Source organism: Acomys minous, assembly GCF_964271855.1.
Source record: "Acomys minous genome assembly, chromosome: 18".
NCBI lineage: Eukaryota > Metazoa > Chordata > Mammalia > Rodentia > Muridae > Acomys > Acomys minous.
In genome coordinates this window covers 65231307-65253250 of record NC_140501.1, presented here as the reverse complement: position 1 = coordinate 65253250, position 21944 = coordinate 65231307, and the positions used below count along the sequence as shown (strand labels likewise).

The following is a 21944-nucleotide window of genomic DNA, read 5'->3' as shown; positions in this document are numbered from 1 at the left end:
TGAGTTCTAGTTTCCCACCTACAAAATAGGAATGAAACCTTGTCAGAGTTTCTGAACTCACAGAAGCTGATTGCATTGGTAGGAAAATAAGCACTGGCTACTTCGTTTTCTTTTCCTTCCTTCCTTCTTCTTTTCTGTTTTTCTCTCAAGACAGGGTTTCTCTATGTGTAGCCCTGGCAGTTTTAGATGTCCTTCTGTAGACCAGGCTGGCCACAGTGACCCACTTGTGCTTGCCACCTGAGTGCTGGGATTAAAGGCGTGTGCCCCCACAGCCCAGAAAGCCTGGTGAGATCTTTAGCTGAGAAAGAAGTGGTTGCAAATTTATTGATTTCAGCTGGGCGTGGTGGCTCACGCCGTTTAATCCCAGCACTCGGGAGGCAGAGGCAGGCGGATCTCTGTAAGTTCGAGGCCAGCCTGGTCTACAAAGAGAGTTCCAGGACAGCCAAGGCTACACAGAGAAACCCTGTCTCAAAAAACAAAATAAAAATGATTGATTTCAGATATATACACGTGTATATCCAGGTTCGGGGACAAGCCTTTTCTAGAGTCTCTGAGTCTGAGTCAGGCTTACAGCAGGAACCTAGGGAGGTGGTGTCTAGAACAGATGTCCTGCTGTGCATGGAAGGCTGCTGGCTCCAGGCGGAGGCAGCCACAGGGGACGGCAGGGACAAGTGATGACAGTGTTTGGTCTAAAGCTAGGTGAAGGTACAGCGTGGCTCCTAGTCCTCCCTCAGATAGCAGATAGTCTGCGACCTCTTTGCCCAAAGAGCATAAATCACTCTGATTTCTGAATTAGTTCCTGGGGGGAGGGGAAGGGAGAGAGAGAGAGAGAGAGAGAGAGAGAGAGAGAGAGAGAGAGACTGTAGGTGTTTGTATGTATGTGTGTTTATATGTGTATGTGACTATATGTGTGTGAGTGTGTGAGCATGTGTTTAGTTGTGTGTGTATATGTGTGTCTGTGTGTATGGGTACGAGTGTGTATGTATCGGTGGTATGTGCGAGTCTGTGTGTAGTTGTATGTGTGTCTGTGCTTATATGCATGTGTTTGAGTATATGTGTAGTTGTGGGGGGGTCTCTGTGTGTATGTGTGTGAATGTGTATGTGTCTGTGGTGTGTGTGTGTATAGTTGTATGTGTGTGTCTGTGTGAGTGTATGTGTCTGTGTGTGTTTATATACATGTGTTTGAGCATATGTGTATGAGTGTGTATGTGTCTGTGGTGTGTGTGTGTGTGTAGTTGTTTGTGTATGTCTGTGTTTATACGCATGTGTGTGAGTATGTGTGTAGTTGTGTATCTTTGTGTCTGTGTGAGTGTGTGTGTAGTTTTGTGTGTGAGTGTATGTGTAGTTGTGTGTATGTCTGTGTGTGAGTGAGTGTGTGTGTGTCTGTGTGAGTATGTGTAGTTTTGTATATGTCTCTGTGTGTGTATGAGTTTGTGTGTCTCTGTATGTGGCGTGAGTGTGTATGTATAGTTGTGTGAGTGTGTGTGTAGTTATGTGTACGCCTCTGTGTGTGTGTGTGTGTCTCCGTGTATGTGGTGTGACTGTGTGTATGTCTGTGTGGGTGTGTATGAGTGTGTGTGGGGATTGAATACAGAGCCTTGTACTCTACGACTGGATTACATCGTTGGCCCTTCAATACCCAACTTTTCCTGAGGAGACCACTCAGCTTGCATGAGTGCAAGATTCCCAGAGAAGGAAAGAGCAGAGAAGCAGCGTGTCTGGTCAAGCATGTATGTCTGTGAAGAGCAGTCTGTCTTCTTACAGAATCTGTATGCTCCAGTGCCCTAGACTGGGAGTCAGTGAGCTTGTTCCGTAAGACAGTCAATATTTCAATATAGAAGGCCACATAGACTCTGTGGCAACTTCTCAGGTAGTCAGAGCAGCTGTTTTGGGACCAACCCAGCCATCAGTTTGCTCCTGGGTGCTTGAAGATACCCTGCCAAAGACACATGTGGAATTCACCCCGAGGGGGTGTGTGTGTGTAGCATCCCCTCCCATGAAGCACTGGATCAGGGGACAGCGCGTGGGCTAAGCAGATCTACATGTGGGTCGAGGACCCTGAGTGATTTCTTACCACAGCGACTGCATTTGAGGCCAGCAGCTCCTGGGGGGACATTGCAGTGACATACGCGACATTGGCAAAGACATACACAAATGTGACCAGTGGGATGGAGATGAAGATGGCTCTAGGAAGGTTCCTGCAGAGGGAGAGGAGGTGAGAGGGAGGCCGGTACCAGGGGAGCCAGGACTTGCAGCCTCTTGGCCCTTCCTCTCTCTGGGAGGGAGGGTTTGAGCCTGGTGGGGCAGGATAATGTAGAGGAAACGGCACAGCTTAGGCTAGAAGTTGCTTATCACTTCCTGACTCAGATTTGGACCATGCACTCTTTCTGCCGCCTTAAAGCTGGACCTTGCCCCAAACACATAAAACGCTGAGGCCTCTTAGGACAGCTCGCACTGTCCTGCACAGCTTTCTGATTTTAGCTTGCCGTGGGACACTCACAGGACCCATTTTCTTCTCTTAGCAAGGTGAATAGCAAATGATTCAAATTGATGGGAAATGAACTGTTGCATTGTGGTAGACCAGGGCACAGTCCAGGGTAGGGCTGAGAAGTTGGGCTCTGTCGCCTTTTTCCAGCAATGGGTACTGTGTGGCCTAAGGGGGAATGGAAGGGTTGGATTCCTGTGACTTACTTGTAGGGATCCACAAGTTCCTCGGTCACATAATTAAGAAAGTTCCAGCCTCCATAGGCAAAGGAGCCCTGGAGGAAAGCTAGAGCGATGAGGCCGATGTCAGGTTCTTGGAAATTCTGAAATGCGTTCTTTGGCTCCAGCCAAAAGAATTTTCCTGTGGACATAACAGGCAGGAGGGGGCTCAGAGAGGTGAGCCCAGACCCAGCAGTCCACCCCAGGCGTTGTCTCGCCCTCCCCCTGCAGTGCTGTGCATTTCCTTCACTGTGCGAGGCAAGGAAAGCTAAGGGGACTGGGGAAACCTAGGGCCAGGGCCTCGAGAACCTGAGAGCTCCAAACAGGGGTTCAGGCTCAAAGCACAGCTGAGAATTCCCTTTTCAAAATAGATGATGTGATTTGGAAGAAAAGCTCCTGTAAACGGAGAAGCTAGCGAGGGCAGTCTCTCAACAACCGTCCTTGATAAGGTAATTTGTGTCTCATGAGCAAAGCATCAAGGACAACCCACACTCAGATGCAAGGCTTTCACAGAGCTCGAGCGAGCATTTCTGTCAGTTCAAGCTCATTGGCTTGCCTCACCAATCGCCCATCACTTCTTAAGGGAATCTGGTCTCCATCTGGGTCCTTCAGTTAGAAAAATGATGCTGGGAGTTGGGCTGGAGAGGTGGCTCAGTGGTCCAGAGCACTTGTTGGACCTGCAGAGGGACCTGGGTTCCATTCCAAGCGCCCACATGGTGGCTTACAACTAGCCATCTTCTGGCTTTATGGGCACTAGGCATGCACATGGCGTGTGTGTGTGTGTGTGTGTGTGTGTGTGTGTGTGTGTGTGTAGGCAAAACACTTATAAAATAAAATAAACTTTTTAAAAAAAAGTTTCTGGGTTGAGGATATAGCTTTGTAGTAGGGTACCTGCCCAGCATGTGCAAACCCTGGGTGTGAGTGTACACACCCATATCACATACAGCCACAACTGTTGACTAAATCAGGCGGGGATAAGACAGAGTAACAAGGTGTGCTATTTAGACATCTGTAACACAGCATTAGGACAGGAAATAAGGAGGTTTGTGTGGGAAAGAATTGAGACCAGGTTAGGAAGGATTCATTATCTTTGAATAGATAAGACAATGTTCCTAAGCCTAGATTCCTGAAAACAATATAACCACTCCCCACCCCCACCCCCCACCCCCCAGGGCTTAATCCCACTGATTGGAATGATCCAGGGCAGTATCTAGGACAAATTGTTGCTGGCAGATTTTTCTGCTCTGCCTTCAGAGCTTGTGGGCAAGGCAGGAGCTGTTCCTGTTTGTCATCTCATTTTCTCCAAGAGGCGGTGACGGTGATGCTGTGCAGAGCCCCGCAGTGATTTGGGTCCCATGGAAACCAAATACAGATGAAATCCAGTGGGGAATGCTGGCAGAGGCCTCAAGAATGTAGCGCTTCCCCCCTAATCCCTCCCAACCCCCACCCCTGCCCCTCCCCCGAGAGATTATGAGCAATAGTGAAATTTATGAGGTTCTCTTCTTCGATTCTTCATTTTAAGATGTTAGCAAAATACAACAGAAATCGTGAGGCACGTCGTCCCTGGGGCTGTGGCAAAATAGCAACTGTGTACAGAGATCCGTGTTAGGTCTGAGGCAAGTGTGGAGAGATGGATCTTTGCAAAGTGGCGTATGAGAGCGGAGGTGGGGCATCCCTAACCCCGAGGAAAACAGCAAAGTGACAACTGGGAAATCTCAGGATGGGTCCACGAGGCAAGGGGTAGGGTCGTGGAGCCCCCAGGCTCCTTTACCTTTGCATATCTGCACCACGCCCATGATGATGATCAGGGCCAGGGCCAGGAGCTTCCCAGCTGTGAAGATGTCTTGAACCCGGGTGGCCCATCGGACGCTGGAGCAGTTGACCCACGTGAGCAGCACTGAAATGAGAACCCCAGAGGCTGCAGGCCACCGCTGCCTGCCCAGGAGCACACCCGCAGCCCCAGTGACCAGAAGCCTTGGCTCGGTTAATAGGTTACAATGGGGATTACGTGCCCCAAATTAGAGCTTCGTGAGAGCACTCAGTCCCTGCTCAGGGCTGGCGGCCAGGAGTAGGCAGGGCAGCGTGGGCACTGACTCAGGAGCACAGAATCCCTGTTATTACTGTTCACGGGCAGCCCTGAGACGCTAGTATAGTCTTCGATAGTGCCTTCCTGAGCCTGGTTCTGGGGTAACAGAGGGCTAGGGACTCTTGTTCATTATGTTCATTAAAGTATAAGATTCACCTTAAAGCAGCAGCAACAACAACAACAACAACCTTTTGCCTTCCTGTCTCAGCCTCCCCTTGTAGTGTCTGAAATATAGGCATGCCCCACCACCTCCACGTCAAAATTCACCTTTTTAGGGAGTAAGATTTTGATGGCATTTGGCAAGTGAATTGTTAACCGTTACTGTCCTGGATATTTCCGACATTTTGAAAGTGTGCCTCTGTGCTCTGCTCCTTTCCCTTGACTCCCCCGCCCTGCCCCCCCTGCCTCGCCCCCCCTCCCCGCCTCGCTCCCCCCCTGCCTCCTCTCCCCCTTCCACTCCCCCACCCCCAGCCCCCCTTAACTGCTGAGCCACCTCTTTTAGCCCCTACATCTTATTTACTTACTTATTTTTAGAGTTATTTATTTATTATTTATACAGTGTTCTGCCTGTATGTGTGCCTGCATACCAGGAGAGGGTAGCAGATGTCACTATAGATGGTTAGGAGTAGCAATGTGGTTGCTGGGAATTGAACCTTTGGAAAAACAACCTGTGCTCTTAACCTCTAAGCCATCTCTCCAGTCCCCTAATTTAATTATTAAAAAAGAAACCACGACAACTTAATTTTAGCCAGGTGTGGTGGTGTGTGCCTTTAATCCCAGCGTTTGGGAAACAGAGGCAGAGGAATGGCTGAGTTCAAGGCACCCCACTGTTCCAGGCCAGCCAAGCTATGTAGTAGAGAGACTTTGTCTCAAAACAAACAAACCACCCTTTATTTTATTACTATGCCACACATAGTGTTACACTCAGAGGTCCTTTATTTATATAAGTTCTGAGGACTGAACTCATGTTGTCAGGTTTGTAGGATCAGAGCTGAACCTGCAGAGCCTTCTCCTGAGCGATCCCAGCATCCCTCTAAGTCTTGAGTCTTTTGTTATTTGTTTTCCGAGACAGGGTTTCCCTGTGTAATAGGCCCAGCTGGGCCGGACTTGCTTTGTAGAGCAGGTTGGCTTCGAACTTACAGAGGTCCACCTGCCTCTGCCTCCCTAGTGCTGGGATTAAAGGTGTGCTTGAAGGCTTTGAGTTTGTATTTCTTGTGAGTAAGTAACCAGGGATAAGATTCTGGTTACATGGTAAATGCACATTTAATTTGAGAAGAAACTGTTGTATGTTTTCCAGTGATGAATGGCATCAAGTCCTCAGGTACCTGTTTGCCAGCCATTTGTCTATGCTCTGCAGTGGCATGGGGTAGGGGGCAGGGTGGGTTGCCTCCAGCTCTGCTTCCTCACCTGGGAGTCACAGAACTTTCAACAATGTGGAACCTGCGGGCTAACCACGCCCGCAAAGGCCAAGTGCTAGGAAGGTGGGCACCCTGCTTTACTGTAGGCTACTCTCAGGAGCTATGGCTTGCAAAAGCATGTGGTTTAGTTGATTATTGTTTGTTTCTTTTTTTAGACTAGAATTCGCTTACATAGACCAAGCTGGCCTTAAACTTACACATACCTGCCTGCCTCCACCTCCAAGAGTGCTAGGATTAGCTGTGTGTACAGCAGCGTCTGGCAAAAGCATGATTTGTAACTTCTGGATTGTTACAAAGTACTTGAGAACAAAGGGGAAAAAAAAATCCTCCTGGCTTTCCTTTTCCTGAAATAGTGACCAGGATGCTCTTTAGTGCTCAGAAGTTACGCACAGCACTGTAGAAGCATGGGGCTGGCTTCCGTGCCTCCCACAGACTCTGACTTCGCTTGAGTGGCCTAGGTTACAGCAACGCCTTCTCCTTAAGTGGACTGCTATTTTCCAAGTGTTTCCCAACCTGGCTGGACCCGGGCAGGGAGGTCCTGCGTCACCAGCGATGGGTGATCTTCTTCACTGATTTGCTTTGAGCTGTCAATCTCCTCCCACCTTTCCAGATCTCTCTGTTCCACGAGGCTTTGTGATTTTATTGATCCCCTGCAATAAGGCTGCAAGGTAAGCTCTATCAGTCACATTTTATAGGCAAGGGACAAAGTTTGTCCTTCCTGAGTGAAACAATCCCAGGCCATTTTACTTATATCTCTTTTGTGGTACCTATTCATATTAAAATTATCTGAGGCAGGGGGATGGCTCTGAGTTTAAGACTACCCTAGAGTGCATATCACGTACTGGATTAGCCAGGGCTGCACATTAAAATTCAGTACACACACACACACACACACACACACACACACACACACACACACAACTTCTGTTTCTCTGTCTCATTTTGGTTTTTTGAGACAAGGTTTCTCTGTACGATAGCCCTGGCTGTCCTGGACTCACTTTGTAGACCAGGCTGGCCTCGAACTCACAGAGATTTGTCTGCCTTTGCCTCCCGAGTGCTGGGATTAAAGGTGTGTGCCACCACTGCCCAGCCCTTGTGTTTCTCTTTTTCTCTTTTCCATGTCTTTAACTCCCAAGTGTATCATTGGTGTCTACAAATAGCAGATGCACAACAAAGATTTAATAAAGGAAGAAAATGCCATAAGCCATTAGTTCTCCAGCCTCGCTCTGCATTCCACAGTGCATGCTGCCCTCCCCCACCCCTCACCCCCCACCCCCACCTCCCCACCCCCACCTCCCCACCCCGTCCCTTTAGACTTTCATTAATCATGGAGACATTCCCTAGTTGTTTTCACAGAATTGAGAGAGTACTGGGAAGTTTGACTTCTGAGGTAGAAGCTCCTGACTCCTCATGCAAGAAGAGCTGTTAGCCAAGCTGCTCTCATAGCAGACGAATGGAAACCATGCCGCTGGAGGAAGGATTTTAAGTGCCTGAACAGGGAGAACATTTTGTAAACACCGGAATGTTCCAGATGGACAGAGATCTTGATAAATACACATTCAGTTATCTTACTCAATTCAGTAAGGATTTCAAGATCACGTGCCTGGTGATATAATCCAACTCAAATCACTCTAAACAACTCGACCGTGACCTCATCTTCTCTCTGAGGCCCTGAGAGACACGCTGGGTACAAGGCCAGGTGTCCCATACCCAGAAACCCAGGCAGTGATGACTAAAGCAAAGGAGACAGAATTATAAAAAGACCAGAGAACAAAACCCACATGGCTCAGGGATGGGCAAGGATTACAAAACAAGAGCTTGTGTCTTGACCCCACCTCCACCCCTACCCCCTAGAACCAAGCCACCTCCACCAAGGGGAGGTGAGGGCAGGGTGCAGAGATGACAAAAGAAAAAAGAAAGAAAGAAAAAAAAAGTACAGGAGGAAAACAAAGGCAGAGATGGGGAGACTCACAAGAGGGAAAATCTGCCTCCTGCCTCCTTCCTTCCCCGTGTGCTGTGACAGAAGACATAAAGTCCTCCTTATGAGACCCAGGGTGACTGTGATGACCAAAGGACAGGTGTCCTGTCATGTAGTCTTGCTGTTAATGTCTTCCGCTGCCTCCAAATCTCACAAGATCTCAGGTCTTGACTAATATTTAACCTTTCATTGTCAAAGAGAATGCTGAGAAGGCGGTAGGGTTGAGCAGATTGCCTGTGCCCCCTACCTCTGCAGAACAGTGCTCCAGGCCGCCGCCCCCTCCCCAGTCTTGGCCTTCACCCTGCAGGGTTGGGCCATCACTGCACGTGACTGAGAGAAGAGAGGGTACTTTGAGTCTCTGGGTAACAGCAGAACAGCTTCCCTCACAGCAGCTGAAACCTGAGCCTCCAAGCAGAGAGGAAAGGTCAGAGACTGAAGGCAACACTTGCTGGGTGTTTGCCAAGGGCCTTCCCTGTGCAGGAGGTGCTGCCCTCCACTTCCCAGCACCCCTTTCTGCTGCCAATGACTATTTTCTCTTCTCTCTCTCTCTCTCTCTCTCTCTCTCTCTCTCTCTCTCTCTCTCCAGCTAGACCCTGACACTTCTGCACGCCTAGAATCTACTGACTTCAGGAAAGCCACACATTTACGTCATACTTTATAGTGCCACACTGGGACTATAGCTTGAAACATAAAGATTTCTATCCACCTGTCACCCTAGCTACACGGATCTATCAGGGCCAGGCACTGTGGCGTGAGAGTGACTTGAGAGACAACTGAAAGCTAGGCACAGGGGCTCGTGCCCGTGATTTCAGCCCTCAGGAGGCTGAGGCTAGGGGGCCTGACATGAGTTTGAGGCTAGCCTTGGCTGCTTAGTGAGTTCCAGGCTAGCCTGAGCTATAGAGATCTTATCTCTACTTCCCTCTCACCACTTTGCCTCTAAACCCATCTAAAGCAAAGAGGATGAGCACAAAGCAATGTGTTGAGAGAGCTAGTGTAGGAGTCAGCAGGAGTCCATCCTGGGCCTCGGCCAGCCCAGGGCATCCTGTGGAAGGGGCCCCAACAATGTAAACTTTATAGCTTTGGTCTAGCTAGGAAAAGTAATGGAAAACTCTAGTTCTTGTCCTAGTGGTCGCTGGCGCCTAGAGCTCTGTAGAACTTAGGCTTCTGTGGTTCTCCTGGGCATTTTCCTTTTTTTTGTTTCCTCAGTTAAAAAACAGAAAAAGAGAGCTGGGCGTGGTGGCACAGACCTTTAATCCCAGCACTGGGGAGGCAGAGGCAGGCGGATCGCTGTGATTTCAAGTCCAACCCAGAGAGACTCGAAAAACAAACAAACAAACAAACAAAAATAGAAAAAGAATGTGGCTGGTTAAGAGGTTCAGAGCATTGGCAGCTCTTCCAAAGGCCCTGAGTTCAATTCCCAGCAACCATATGGTGGCTCACAACCATCTATAATGAGATCTGGTGCCCTCTTCTGATGTGCAGGCAGAGCACTGTATACATAATAAATAGATACAACTTTAAAATAAAATTTAAAAAAAGAAAAAGATGAAAAGACTACCAAGAAGACCTGGTGAGTTGGTAAGTCTTGAGTTCAAGGCTAGCTTGGGCAACTTAGCAAGGTCCTGTTTGAGTGGGCGGGAGGGAGAGAAAGAGGAGGATCTAAGGGGATCGAGCTCAGTGGAAGAGTGCTTGACTAGCATTCGTGAGGTCTCAGATTCAATTCCCAGTACTGGTAAGAAACAAATCAAAACCAGAAAGCAACTGTGGCCAACAAGATGGGCCAGGGGATAAAGGTGTGTGTGTGTGTGTGTGTGTGTGTGTGTGTGTGTGTGTGTGTGTGTGTGTGTGTGTGTGTGTGTGCAATCTCCAGTACCAAATCAGAAACGCTAAAAAGAGCAACATATACCCAGACCCCGGGGCCCAGCAGGAAGAGGGCTCTCTAGAAATGGGCTAGTGGAGGTGAGGTCACCGGTGTGCTAACGTAGGCAGCACTTCCATACTGCAAGATGACATTTCAACTCTTCTGGTTGCCCAGCCTACCTGGGACCCCACAACTAGAGCATCACCCCTCTTCTCCTGGTCTTCTTCCCAGGGTAACTGTCCCGCCATGGACAACGTTGGTTTCCTTCTTCTTTTTAGAGGAACCCAAAGTAAAGGGGACAATATTCCTTCTCTGGCTAACACAGTATTTCTCAACCTTCTTCACGCTGCGACCCTTAACACAGCTCCTCCCGTTGTGGTGACCCCCAACCACAAAATTATTTTTGTTGCTACTTCATAACTGTATTTTTGCTACTGTTATGACTTGTAAATATCTGTGTTCTCCGATGGTCTTTAGGCAACACCTGTGAAAGGGTGCCCAAAGGGGTTGAGACCCACAGATTGAGGACCACTGATTTAATCCCAAGGGCTCCTCAAAAATCTCTCCATATTCCAGTCAGCTTTGATCTATATGGACAAGGCCCCAAAACAAAGCCATAGGGCCAACTTCCAGCAAGCCAAGTGGGTGCTGGATTACAGGGTGCTCACAGGCATGAATCCTCTCTTCTGTCCCCTCACTTGTCTGTTTTGGAGACAGGGTTTCATATATCCTTGGCCTGCCCTCCAACTTGCTAGGTAGTTGAGGATGAATCTGACCTCCTGCTCCTCCTCACCTCCAGCTCCCAAGTGCTAGGCTTACAAGGGTACACCGCATGTCTGGCTCGTCCCCATTGCTTTGATGGCTTCCTTATTTTATTAACCTGCAGCAGCTATAGCCAAAGGTCATGCATGGAGTTAAGAGAGACAGCCGAGAGGCTGAGGCTGCGCTCAATGGTCCAGTGTTGCTTTGCCTGTGTGTGGCCCTGGGTTTAATCCCAAGTGCTGAGAAAAACAATCAAGCAAACACACACCCAAGAGATGATCTCAAGAGTCCTGTGACTGAGTTCATCCCTCCAGTCAGAGCTGGAAAGAGGTCACACACTAGACCTCTTTGACAGAACCCAGCCTGGGATTTCTCCAGGCTAAATTCAGTAGGTGGAAAGACAGATGAGGCTCAGGGCAGACATGGTGGGGGGGTGTGTGTGTGGGTTGGGGGCATAAATCACAAACCATAGATAAAAGAGGCGATTTAAAACTTATCTCTCAAGACCGTTTGAAGGAAAACCAATGGTCAGTAGTTTAAACAAATCTTCATTTAGAAGTTGCCCGGGAGTCCTCAAGACATACATCCGGTCAGGGCTATGGCTGCTATTCTCTCTCTCACCCTTGGTCAGAGGAAGGCCGGATGAGTTTTGGGTGTCAGTTGGGGGGCATAACTAGTAAGTAGAACTCAAAATGGCTGGTGTATGGGGGGAAGTGGTATGGGGGGGCAGTGGGGGGTGGTGGTGGTAGGGGCGGGGGGGTGATGGTGGTGCGGCTAGTAACTTGGAGGGAAAGAGATAGGAATCTTTCCTCAGACAGACTTGGGAGGTTTAACTGACAAGATTGGAAACTTGAAGTCCTCACAGCCTCCCTTAGTCACTACTATCAGGATGCTCAGATAAATCAGTCAACCTCTCTGCCCCTCCCTCTGTGTCTAGAAATGGCCCAGAGGACAGGAGCCAGACTTGGAGGTAGAGGTCTGTAATCCCAGCTACTTGGAAGATGGAGGCAGGAGGATGCAAGTTCAAAGCCTGTGTGGGCTTCAAGGGCAGGTTGGACAGCTTAGTAAGACTCTATCACAAAAGAAGAGAGGGGTGCAACTACAGTTCAAGGCAGAGCACTTGCCTCCCACACACAAGGCCCTGGGTTCCATCTCCACTGAAAATGAAGGCCGATGGGATGTGAGTTTCTCAGGAACATGGCAGAACCACTAGAGGCCAGGCAACGCAGCCGGGGAAGGGATGGTGCAGGAAGCTGTGTGCTGCCTGACGCCAGTGCTTGGAATCTAACCCAGGTGGCATCTCTCCAGCCCCATATGGTGGGTTTTAAAGAGGTTGTATCAGGTCTGTGAGATGAATTAGTAGATAAATGTACACACACATACACTCTTTTTTTTTTTTTTAAAGAGGGCATATCACACGCCAGGCCTTACTGCGCACTGTTGCTTTGTTTGGCTGACCCCGATACTTCTCTCTGTATCCTTTATTCCTGTTTCTTCTTAGTTTCTAATTGGTTTCATCCTTTTTCATGCTAGTCCTCTGCGAACCACCCACTCTGGGGGTTTTTGAACCCAAGTTATTTAGAAATGTGGGATTAGAGACCTTGGGATGGAGCAGGGACTGTGGCGCTCGTGGACATGACTGGGCCAAAAGCCAAGCTGGTCACCTGTGCCTCAGCCTCCAGAAATTAAAAACAAACAAACAAACAAACAAACACATGACTAGTTCTTATGAGCCAGGTAATTCTAGCTGTGAGGAAGGAGTGTTCCACGGAAAGCTGACCTCTTCAAGGCCAGGAGAGAAGCTACCAGCTGACACATGACCACTAGGCTCTAGCACTGAGATTCTGGAGTGCGCTGAATGTGACTTTTGTTTTTTTTTTTCTTTTATACTCAGTGATCGCTAGTCATTTTTACTTCAAAATGGAGGCACACAATTGCTGCTGAAGCTCACTGGATGGAGGACAGATAAATCTGCACAGAAAATATTTGGGAGCTTTTCACAGGCTCCACTGGGTCACTCCAGGGAGTGTCTGGGTTCTGCAGGGAGGAACGAAGGGCAGGTGAAAGCTCGGGAAATGGAGGCCATCTGCACACAGCACTGGGAAACGGCCCTCAAGTGTGCCGTGCCTCTGGATGTGGGACTCTGGCTTCTCGCTGAGGAAAGGGTCATTCTGCACCATTCTCAGGAAGCCATGAACACTTTCCTCAAGAACTGTTTATCCTAGCCAGGCATGGTGGCTCATGCCTTTAATCCCAGCACTTTGGGAGGCAGAGGCAGGTGGATCTCTGTGAGTTCAAGGCCAGCCTGATCTACAAAGTGAGTCCAGGATAGCCCAGGCTACACAGAGAAACTCTGTCTCAAAAAACCAAAAACACCCAAAATAAACAAACAAACAAAAAAAAAAAGAAAAAAAGAAAAAAAAAAAGAAAAAGAAAGAAAGAAAGAAGAAGAAGAAGAAAAAAAGAAACTCTTCATCCTGACAGACCAGCTGCTGGCTATAAACCTTGCCACCCTGGCCTCACAGGTGAAAACACAGGGGTGAGGTTATTTGGAGAGCGGGCTAGATGGCTTGTTTTAAGATAAATGAGGCAGATGTGTAGCCAGTGTTTTTACTCTAGAGGTAGATATTTAGGTCTGTGCTCTGCTCCCCAGATGCAGATTTATAGCTTTGTGAGAATGACCTTAAGAAAGCCAGAGCCTCATTTTATATGAGTAAGTAAGATCCCAGCTATTTAGTGGCAAAGACTTGATGGAACGGGCCCTCTGGTTCCAGGCCCTCCTTTGGTCAAAGGCCAGCCTTGGCGTTTCGTCATATACTAACTGCTCCTTGCCGGTCACTCACCTCCTCAGCTCCTGCTGGAGGTGCCCGTGATCTGTTGTGGCTCCACTTGGAACTGAGTCTGTCACCCAAAGGTACTGGCCGCAATCCAGATGGCACTCTGAGCAGCAGGACGTAACGTGCTGACAGCAAAGCAGAGGACCACAAGACTACTTGCTCCTCGGAAGCCCTTACTCACGGCACACTCTCATATTCCCTCTGAGCTTGGGAAACCCCCATCTGCACTTCTGTGTGTATGCATGTGTTTTGAGGCAGGGTCTCATGTAGCCCAGGCTGGCTCTGAACTGCTGGGCCTCCTGTCTGTACCTCTCAAATGTAGAGATTATAGGTGTGCCCCATCATACATAGCTGTGTTCTTCCCCCCCCCCTCTCTCTCTCTCTCTGTACATATATGTGGGACCATGGATATGCACACATTTATGGAAACATGCATATACATGAAGGACAGGGGTTGACAGGGGTCGACAGCAGGTAGATATTTTTATCCTACCTAAAATGTGCATTGGTGTTTTGTGTGCACATGTATCTATGTGAGGGTGTCGGATCCCCTGGAACTGGAGTTGCAGACAGCCATGTGGGTGCTCTTAACCACGGAGCCATCTCTCCAGCCATTCATGCATATATGGTCTTTCACTGAAATGAGCTCACCAGTCAGCTATACTGGCCAGACAGCAAGGCCCCTGGAAACTTCCACCTTTGCTTCTAGTGCTGGGATGGCAGGTATGAGACAGGGGTACATGTTTGTCTCCGGTGCTGTGGTGATAGGAACCCAAGTCATTATGTTTATGCAGCGAACACTTTACTCACTGGGTCGTCTTCCCAGCTGCCATGATTAAAAAAAAAAAAAAAAAAAAAAAAAGGTCTTAACGTGTAGTCCAGGTTGGCTTTGAATTCACTTCAATCTCAAAGGTTCTGTTGCAGTTATGTGCCATCATTCCTGGCCCCATTTGAGTTTTTTTGGTCAGGACTGTGCTGGAGACATCTTGGAAAAGCTTATTTATGCTTAACATTGCTAGAAGTAGGCTTTGTTTGCCTCCTGATCTTTATAGGGAAGTGAAAACAGTGTGTAGAAATGTGTGTGTGTGTGTGTGTGTGTGTGTGTGTGTGTGTGTGTGAGAGAGAGAGAGAGAGAGAGAGAGAGACAGACAGACAGACAGACAGACAGACAGACACAGAAAGATAGACAGAGACTCAGTGTAGTGTCACACACCTGTAATCCCAACACTTAGGAGGACAGAGGCAAATCTGAGGCTAGACTGTTTGACACACTGAGCTCCAGGGTAGCTATGGTTATATAGAGTCTTTGTCTTAAAGACAGGAAGGAAGGGAGAGAGAGAGAGAAAAAAAGAGAGAGAGATGGTGATAGAGGCTGTGTGGATGTCAATAAAGACAGACAGTGAAGAAGAGAGAAAGAGTACGAGCAACGAGAGTAGTAGGTGACAGGGAGAGATAAAGAGGAGACAGCAAAGGAGCTTGATTGAGAGGAGCAGAAGGGAGAGAGACGGAAGGCCAGGGCAGAACAGAGGAGGGTGCAAGGCAGCAAGCAGACAGCTGCTGAAAAGGAGAAGCACTGACGCCACTTTGTAGAAGAAACCAGAACACCCTGTTCCACACCAGAACTTCAAAACAAGCATCTTTCCGGGATGGAGCATCCAGCTCTCTGAACCAGCTATAAATTCCACCTGGCCAGGGACAGTGGGGGTGCCAGAAAGGTTGGTGTCATGGTCGCACCTTCAGCTGGGACATGCACTTCTGTGCCATGCTTTGGCCAGCCTCCCCTGCTTCTGTGGTTCTGGGGCTGCAGCAGGAGGACAAGGTGATGCCAGTGTGCACAGCCCTGCAGCCTGCCCGTGAGGCTGCTGGGACACTGGCCCAGCGGCAGGAGAGGGTGTGATCACACTCGGCTCTCCCATAGGCTGGACCAGGTTCCTTGGCCACGTCTACTGCTCAGAGGAGGAACTGGGCACGTGTTCCTAAGCATGGAAACACTGGGCATGTTAACCTCGCTCCTTTCCAGATCTTGGAGGTAACTAGTGCTGACTGCCAAAAGGCACTGATAGGCAAAGAAAATAGTGCTTTGAGTTCTGAGGCACACAACCTGAGGCTGAGATAAGATCCTGGTCTGGCCAGAAAGCTGCAAAACCAAGCCCCTGTTCTTCCTCAAAGAGGTTTAGGTGGGTAGGTGGGTACAGGGTAGGAATGGAAAATGGGATTAGCCTATAGGAATTACCCAGAGTCCTCTCTGGTGAATTTTTTTTTTTTTTAAAGGCAGGGCCATATGGCATTGAAGCAGGCCTCACACTCACTGTGTGGCCAAGTCTGGCGGGCTGGGAACTCCTGAGCTTCCTGCATCTGCCTTCCCAAGGTTGGGAATGCATGTGCGCTCCGTCACCTGGAGCCGGTTCTCACATGGGGTGAGGAGTCACACCATGAAGTCTTCAGGCACCCTGCCTACCCACGACAAACGTTGGCATTGTCAAACATGTGACACGACATGACCGCGGGAAGTTATAGATGTAAATAACCCAACCGCCGAACACAAAACATCAAAACAGAGCGACGGCAAGCAACAATCAAAGAGGCCTTTCTACATAAACGGCGCTTTGATCCTGCGAACTGCTATGAAGTGTACAGTTTGGTTTGGTTTTGAAATGGATCTTGCCCCACCGTACCGGAGCATATGTCCCTTCCCCTGGGTCCCTTTCATCTTGAGGCACTGACAATTTAGAAGCCTCAGAACTCCCTCTTATAGGAAGAGGTCCTCTGAGCGTTTCCTCTCTGCTTCAAGGACAAGCCCTCAGAGGAGGGTGGGTAGCTGCCAGCCCGTGTTTCTGGAAGGCATGCCTGGCACAGCTTCTCCTGGACACTTTGAGCTCCCGCTGTGCCGCTGCCTCCTCCTCCCTTTCCCCTTCCTTCATAGTCTTTTCTCTCCAGGGCCAGATGCTGGACCCACGGTTCCTGCTGAATCACCATTCGGGACTTAGGTTAGCCAAGACTCTGAACCTAGCTCAGCGTTTTCTAACAGCTGAGTACTTCTTTCTTCAGTGCTGGCTAAACACGGCTCTGAGCTGAGCTGGGTAGCAAGAAGAGAAAAAGGTGCAGATGTTCAAAAAGCAGGACTATCCCTCAGAGGAGCCTCACTTTAACCCTGCTCCATATTTTGCCTCTGTGTCTGAAGGGTTTTTTTTGGTTTTTTGTTTTGTTTTGTTTTTTTCGAGACAGGGTTTCTCTGTGTATCCTTGGCTGTCCTGGAGTCAATTTGTAGACCAGGCTGGCCTTGAACTCACAGCGATCCGCCTGCCTCTGCCTCCCAAACGCTGGGATTAAAGGCATGCGCCACTATACCCGGCGTGTCTGAAGTTTCTTGTCTCCTTCCCCCGGTCCTCAGAGCTGAGACCCCAGACGCAGAACAAGGCTGATGGCTGCTTCTGTTGGCTCTGACTTGCTCAGCCGAGTTTGACTGGCTATCATGTTCAGTCCTGGGGGAGCGGGTGTGGGTCCTAGTAGGTCCGGTAGGTTCTCAGACGGGGAGGCTTATGGACTTAGTGTTCACCAAGACCTATAACCCTGGACCACGCTGTACATTCCCCGCATGACTCAGCTATAACCCAACCATGAGGGCAGCTAGCTCTCAAACTTGTTAAACAGACTAATCTTGCCCCCTTCTTTCGTTCAGTACCAACGGGGCCTCACCCTCATAATCCTGTAAGTCCCCGGGGCTCATGATGTCTGGCATGTGATGTAAATGTGGCCTATAACGCTAATCCTGCAAAAGGTCACCAGCTCCTAACAGAAGATTTCAGGGACTACATCCATGGGTTCCTCTGGGAAAAACGAAGTGACCTCTGAGCACAGCCAGAGAAGGGCAACGGAGGAGCCAAGCTTCTGTGTTGGGACAAGCAAGCTCAGGGTAGGAGCTTTAGCAAAACTCTGGTCCAAGAGTGAAAAGAAAGCTGGGAGCTACAGGAGAGGTTAATAGAGGCCAAAAGAGGAGGTGACCTGGACCAGACACCCACGGGTAGATCTTCCAAGTAGAAAGATGTACTTCTCAAGAAGCTAGTGGAGAGCCAAACCCTGGCTGGCCTGAGCACTGGCGGCACGCAAACCAGTGGTTCCGAGCATCCAGCACCAATGGGTCTCTAGGGAACATGGCTGCCAAGCTCTCTGTGCTCTATGTAGTTGCTTACTATGACATATACAACATAAAGCCCCGTGCTGTGAGTTCTTCTTTTTACTGGAGATCAAGACTGAGAGCCTCTGTTAGACACATCCCATGGGTGTGGCTGAGATGCCCTCGATTCCGGGGCAGGAAGTGAAACGGCACTAAGATGTGGGCATTTACTCTGGCCCTGTAGTCATAAAGTTCAGAGGCATGGGGAAATGTCTTCTCCCAGCCCTGGACATGGCTCCTAAGAGTAGAGGGGTGGCAGGGATGGCAGCCACCCACCACCCCACAGCAGGAAGGAGACATTAAAGTAAGTGCCGTTAAAATAAAAATGTGCCCTCTTTGACTCTTCCACACAATCCTGGCGCTCCTTTTTGCCTGGCCCAGAACCATCCATGTAAACCTGGTGGGCTTTGAACTCACAGAGATCAGTTCCCCTCTGCCTTCTGATTGCTGGTGTTAAAGGCATGTACCACCATGCTTAGCAATCTGGCAATTTTATTTCCTAAACACCAACTACATTAACTTCTCTCTATTCGTACCCCTGAGTCACCTCACAGACATTTTAACCTAGATTCCTGTAACCACATGGAACCAGTCTTTGCCCCTGGCCTTTCTCCCAAGCACCACCATTCGCAGCAGGTCCCTCCAGATGCAGCTCTGATGATGTTATTCCTCTGTTTCGAAACCCTCCATTGCCTTCCTGCTACCTTCATGATGGGACCCCCCCCCACTCCTGTCTTAGTTCTTTGCTTTGTTCTTCAGTCTCTCTATGCAGCCTTGGACATCATGGAAATCGCTATATGGACCAGGCTGGCCTGGAGCTCACAGAGATCCGCCTGCCTCTGCCTCCTGAGTGCTGGGATTAGAGATGTGCACCACTAAGGCCTGGTCCTCTGACACACTTCTTGCTGTTAATTCAATGCTGTGGCTATATTCAACAGCCTATGGGCCCACTGAGAGAGCCATGCTTGAGAGCACACACATACACCACACACACATACCACAAACATACACATATACCAACACACATATACAACCCACGTATATGCCACACACACACACATACACACCACACACACACAACACATACACACACCACACATACGCCACACACACCACATACACCACACACACATACAACATACAACACACATCCCACACATACACCACACACATATACCCCCCCACATACATCTCGCACACACACACACACCCCACACCTGCTGCTGCCCATTCGATCGTCCAGTCTATGCTGAACACTGCCTGCTTATCTTCAAGTGCTCTGTTTCACTATGTAGCCCAGGTTAGCCTGGAGCTCACTATGTAGCCCAGGCCGGCCTCAGACTTGTGGCAATTCTCCTGTGTCGGTCTCTGACTACTGCAATCGCATGTGTGCGTCATGGTGCCTGGCAGAAGGAAGCTCTTTGCTTTTTAGGGCTTTTTGTTTGTTTTGGTCTGTCTCTCCAGCCTGCCTATTGAGAACAGTGCCCGGCGTGTTGTAGGTACCTAAAAACTGTTAGTGTTATGATTCTTATCCTAACAGTGCTTCCCAGGAGGCGCAGCTCTTTCTGAGTTGCTGATGTTGTCCTTCTTTCCTTCAGTTGACCTGGTGCTGGGATTCAAACTGAGAGCTTTGTGCCCACTAGGCTAGTGTTCTGCCACTGAGCCACATCCCCATCCCTTGTGACCCCTGCTTTACGTAGTCATTTCAGCACAATCCCAGGATAGCCGCCTGAGGAAGGTGTGTCAACAGGAACCTGCTCGGCAGCCATCAGGCCTCTGGGAGGACCTGGAAGGCGGAGGCAGATGTAACACATTCCAACGGCTCGTCCCCCAGCACGGGGCACAGCTACCCGGCATGCTTCATTCGGACGGACATACAAGGCACGCTAGAGTCTTACTCCTCAGTGGTAAAAGGGTCAACAGGCCAGTTGCTTCCACCCCGAAACTTCCCTGACTCTCACAGCACAGCCATCTTTGTGAGGCCATCTTTAGGTCGGGCCACCACCTCCTTCCCGGCCTGGACAAATGCTTAGTCTGTTTCTCTTCCTGTTTCTACTGCCACTGTCGTCTTTCTTCCAGTGTGAATTATATCGCGCGCGCGCGCACACACACACACACACACACACACACACACACACACACACACACACACCACACGCACACATAATTGCTCCTCCTTCACTAGAATAAGACATCCTTCAAGCTCCACTATTGCCTCCTGGCTGGAGAACTCTTCTGGAACAAGGGAAAGGCAAGAAGGAAGTGGCACCCAGGTGTCCGAGCAACCCTTCATGTTTGTGGATTGAAGTCTGAGTCGGGAGAACATGAAGACTCAAGAGAAGATGAACTGAGATCAAGGGGTTTAGACGCTGAATCCTCTTGTGTCACGGAGACTTGCAAAACAGGACAGCGTCCTGCTCCAGGCAGCTGGGCCTCTGCAGAGGGACTGAGTGTGACCCAGGGTTAGAAGAAATGCCTGAAGTTCTTTCCCTCCCAAACAGCTCCAGGAATGGGGAGAACTCTGCAGCCCGGAACAGCCACCTCTCAGGAATCTCTGCAGAGAGATGGACGCGGGATAAGCTGCTTTTCCCATCTGCTGTGCAGGCAGGGCACTCCCTGCGCCTTTCTCCGGAGGGCAAGGAAGGAGGAACTTCTATGTGAGTGACGGCACTATCATTAAAGTGCTGGGCAGTGACTTCCGTCCCCAAAGAAACCAGCGGAGCCAGGCACTACCTTAAATGCACGCTGGCCTCAAAGAGGAGGAGAAGCCAAAGAGTTGGGAGACAGGATTCTTAGAGGAGGGCCAGGGTGTGCCCAGGAAGTAGAAAACTTCCCTAATGTGTGTTTAAGTCCTTGGGTTCATCCTGAGCACATATCCACCCTCTGTCTAAGACACTGACTTTGGAAGGGCACCCCTTACACCCAACACCCACGGTGTCACTGCAGCCTCTCTGATTATAACTTTTTTTTTTTTTTTAAATAACGGTTGTTAATGAAAGTTACAAGAGGTCATGTTTGCACTAAGCCCCTGCACTGGGGCCCCAGGGCACCAGGCTGAACCTCGGAACGAAGTCATCCGTGCAACCAAGCATCAGTAAACTTTACCCAACCTTCTGAGGCTGAGGATTAGAGAGATAACGGCCACAGTTTCTAAAGATGTCACATTCAATCAATGTGACAAATTCCCTCCTGCTCTAATCCTTACACAAAGAAATAACCTGAAATGATTTGCTGTTATGCTCACCAGCTACGTCTCCCTCGCCTTCTTTATAACAGTGGTCCTCAACCCATGGGTCGCGACCTCTTTGGTGGCCAAATGACCCTTTTACAGGGGTTGCTTAAGGCCATCAGAAAACACAGATATCTATATTAAGATTCATAATAGTAGCAAAATTACAGTTATGAGGTAGCAATGAAAATAATCTTATGGTTGGGGGGCGGTCTCCACACCATGAGGAACTGTGTTAAAGGGTCACAGCGTGAGGAAGGCTGAGAACCACTGTGTACAAGGACAGTAGCTTTGATATTACTGGTCGGCTTTTTTGGCTGTTTTTTTTTTTTTTGTTGTTGTTTTTGCTTTGCTTTGGTTTTTTGAGACAGGGCTTCTCTATGTAGCCTTGGCTGTCCTGGACTCACTTTGTAGACCAGGCTGGCCTCAAACTCACAGTGATCTGCCTGCCTCTGCCTCCTGAGTGCTGGGATTAAAGGTGTGCACCACCATGCCCGGCTTGTTTCTATCTTCTTTGTTTTGTTTTGTTTTTTTGTTTCTATCTTCTTAAAGCTCTTCTCTGTCTATAAAATCAACCTCATTTGCTGGGATATTATTCCTTTTTTTTCATAGTAAAATATGTGTATATGCGTGTGTATGTGTGTGTACATGTACACGTGTGTTGCACATTGGTATGTACTCATGCATGAAGGTTCCTGGAGGCTGGAAGAAGGTACTGGAATCTCTGGAGCTAGAGTTGTAGATGGTTATGAATCACCAACATTGATGATGTGGGTGCTGAGAAATGAACTCGGGCCTCTCCAGGAGCAGCAAGTGCTCTTTGCTGCCAAGCCATTTCTCCAGCCCCTGGATACCTATTCTGTGTCATGGAAAGACTTGTTTCCTGATTATAGAAG

General features: G+C 49.1%; 1 protein-coding gene across 2 annotated transcripts in view; it reads right to left on the bottom strand.

The window, feature by feature from the left end:
• The window catches only part of SLC7A8 (solute carrier family 7 member 8), a 58232-nt gene that overhangs the window by 11301 nt on the left and 24987 nt on the right, over positions 1-21944 (bottom strand). For both annotated transcript variants that reach the window (XM_084767303.1, XM_084767304.1), the window contains 3 exons: positions 4475-4600; positions 2692-2845; positions 2075-2198 (listed from right to left, as the gene is read on the bottom strand). In XM_084767303.1, coding sequence (XP_084623429.1) covers positions 2075-2198; positions 2692-2845; positions 4475-4600 — 404 coding nt within the window. The remainder of the gene's footprint in view (positions 1-2074; positions 2199-2691; positions 2846-4474; positions 4601-21944) is intronic.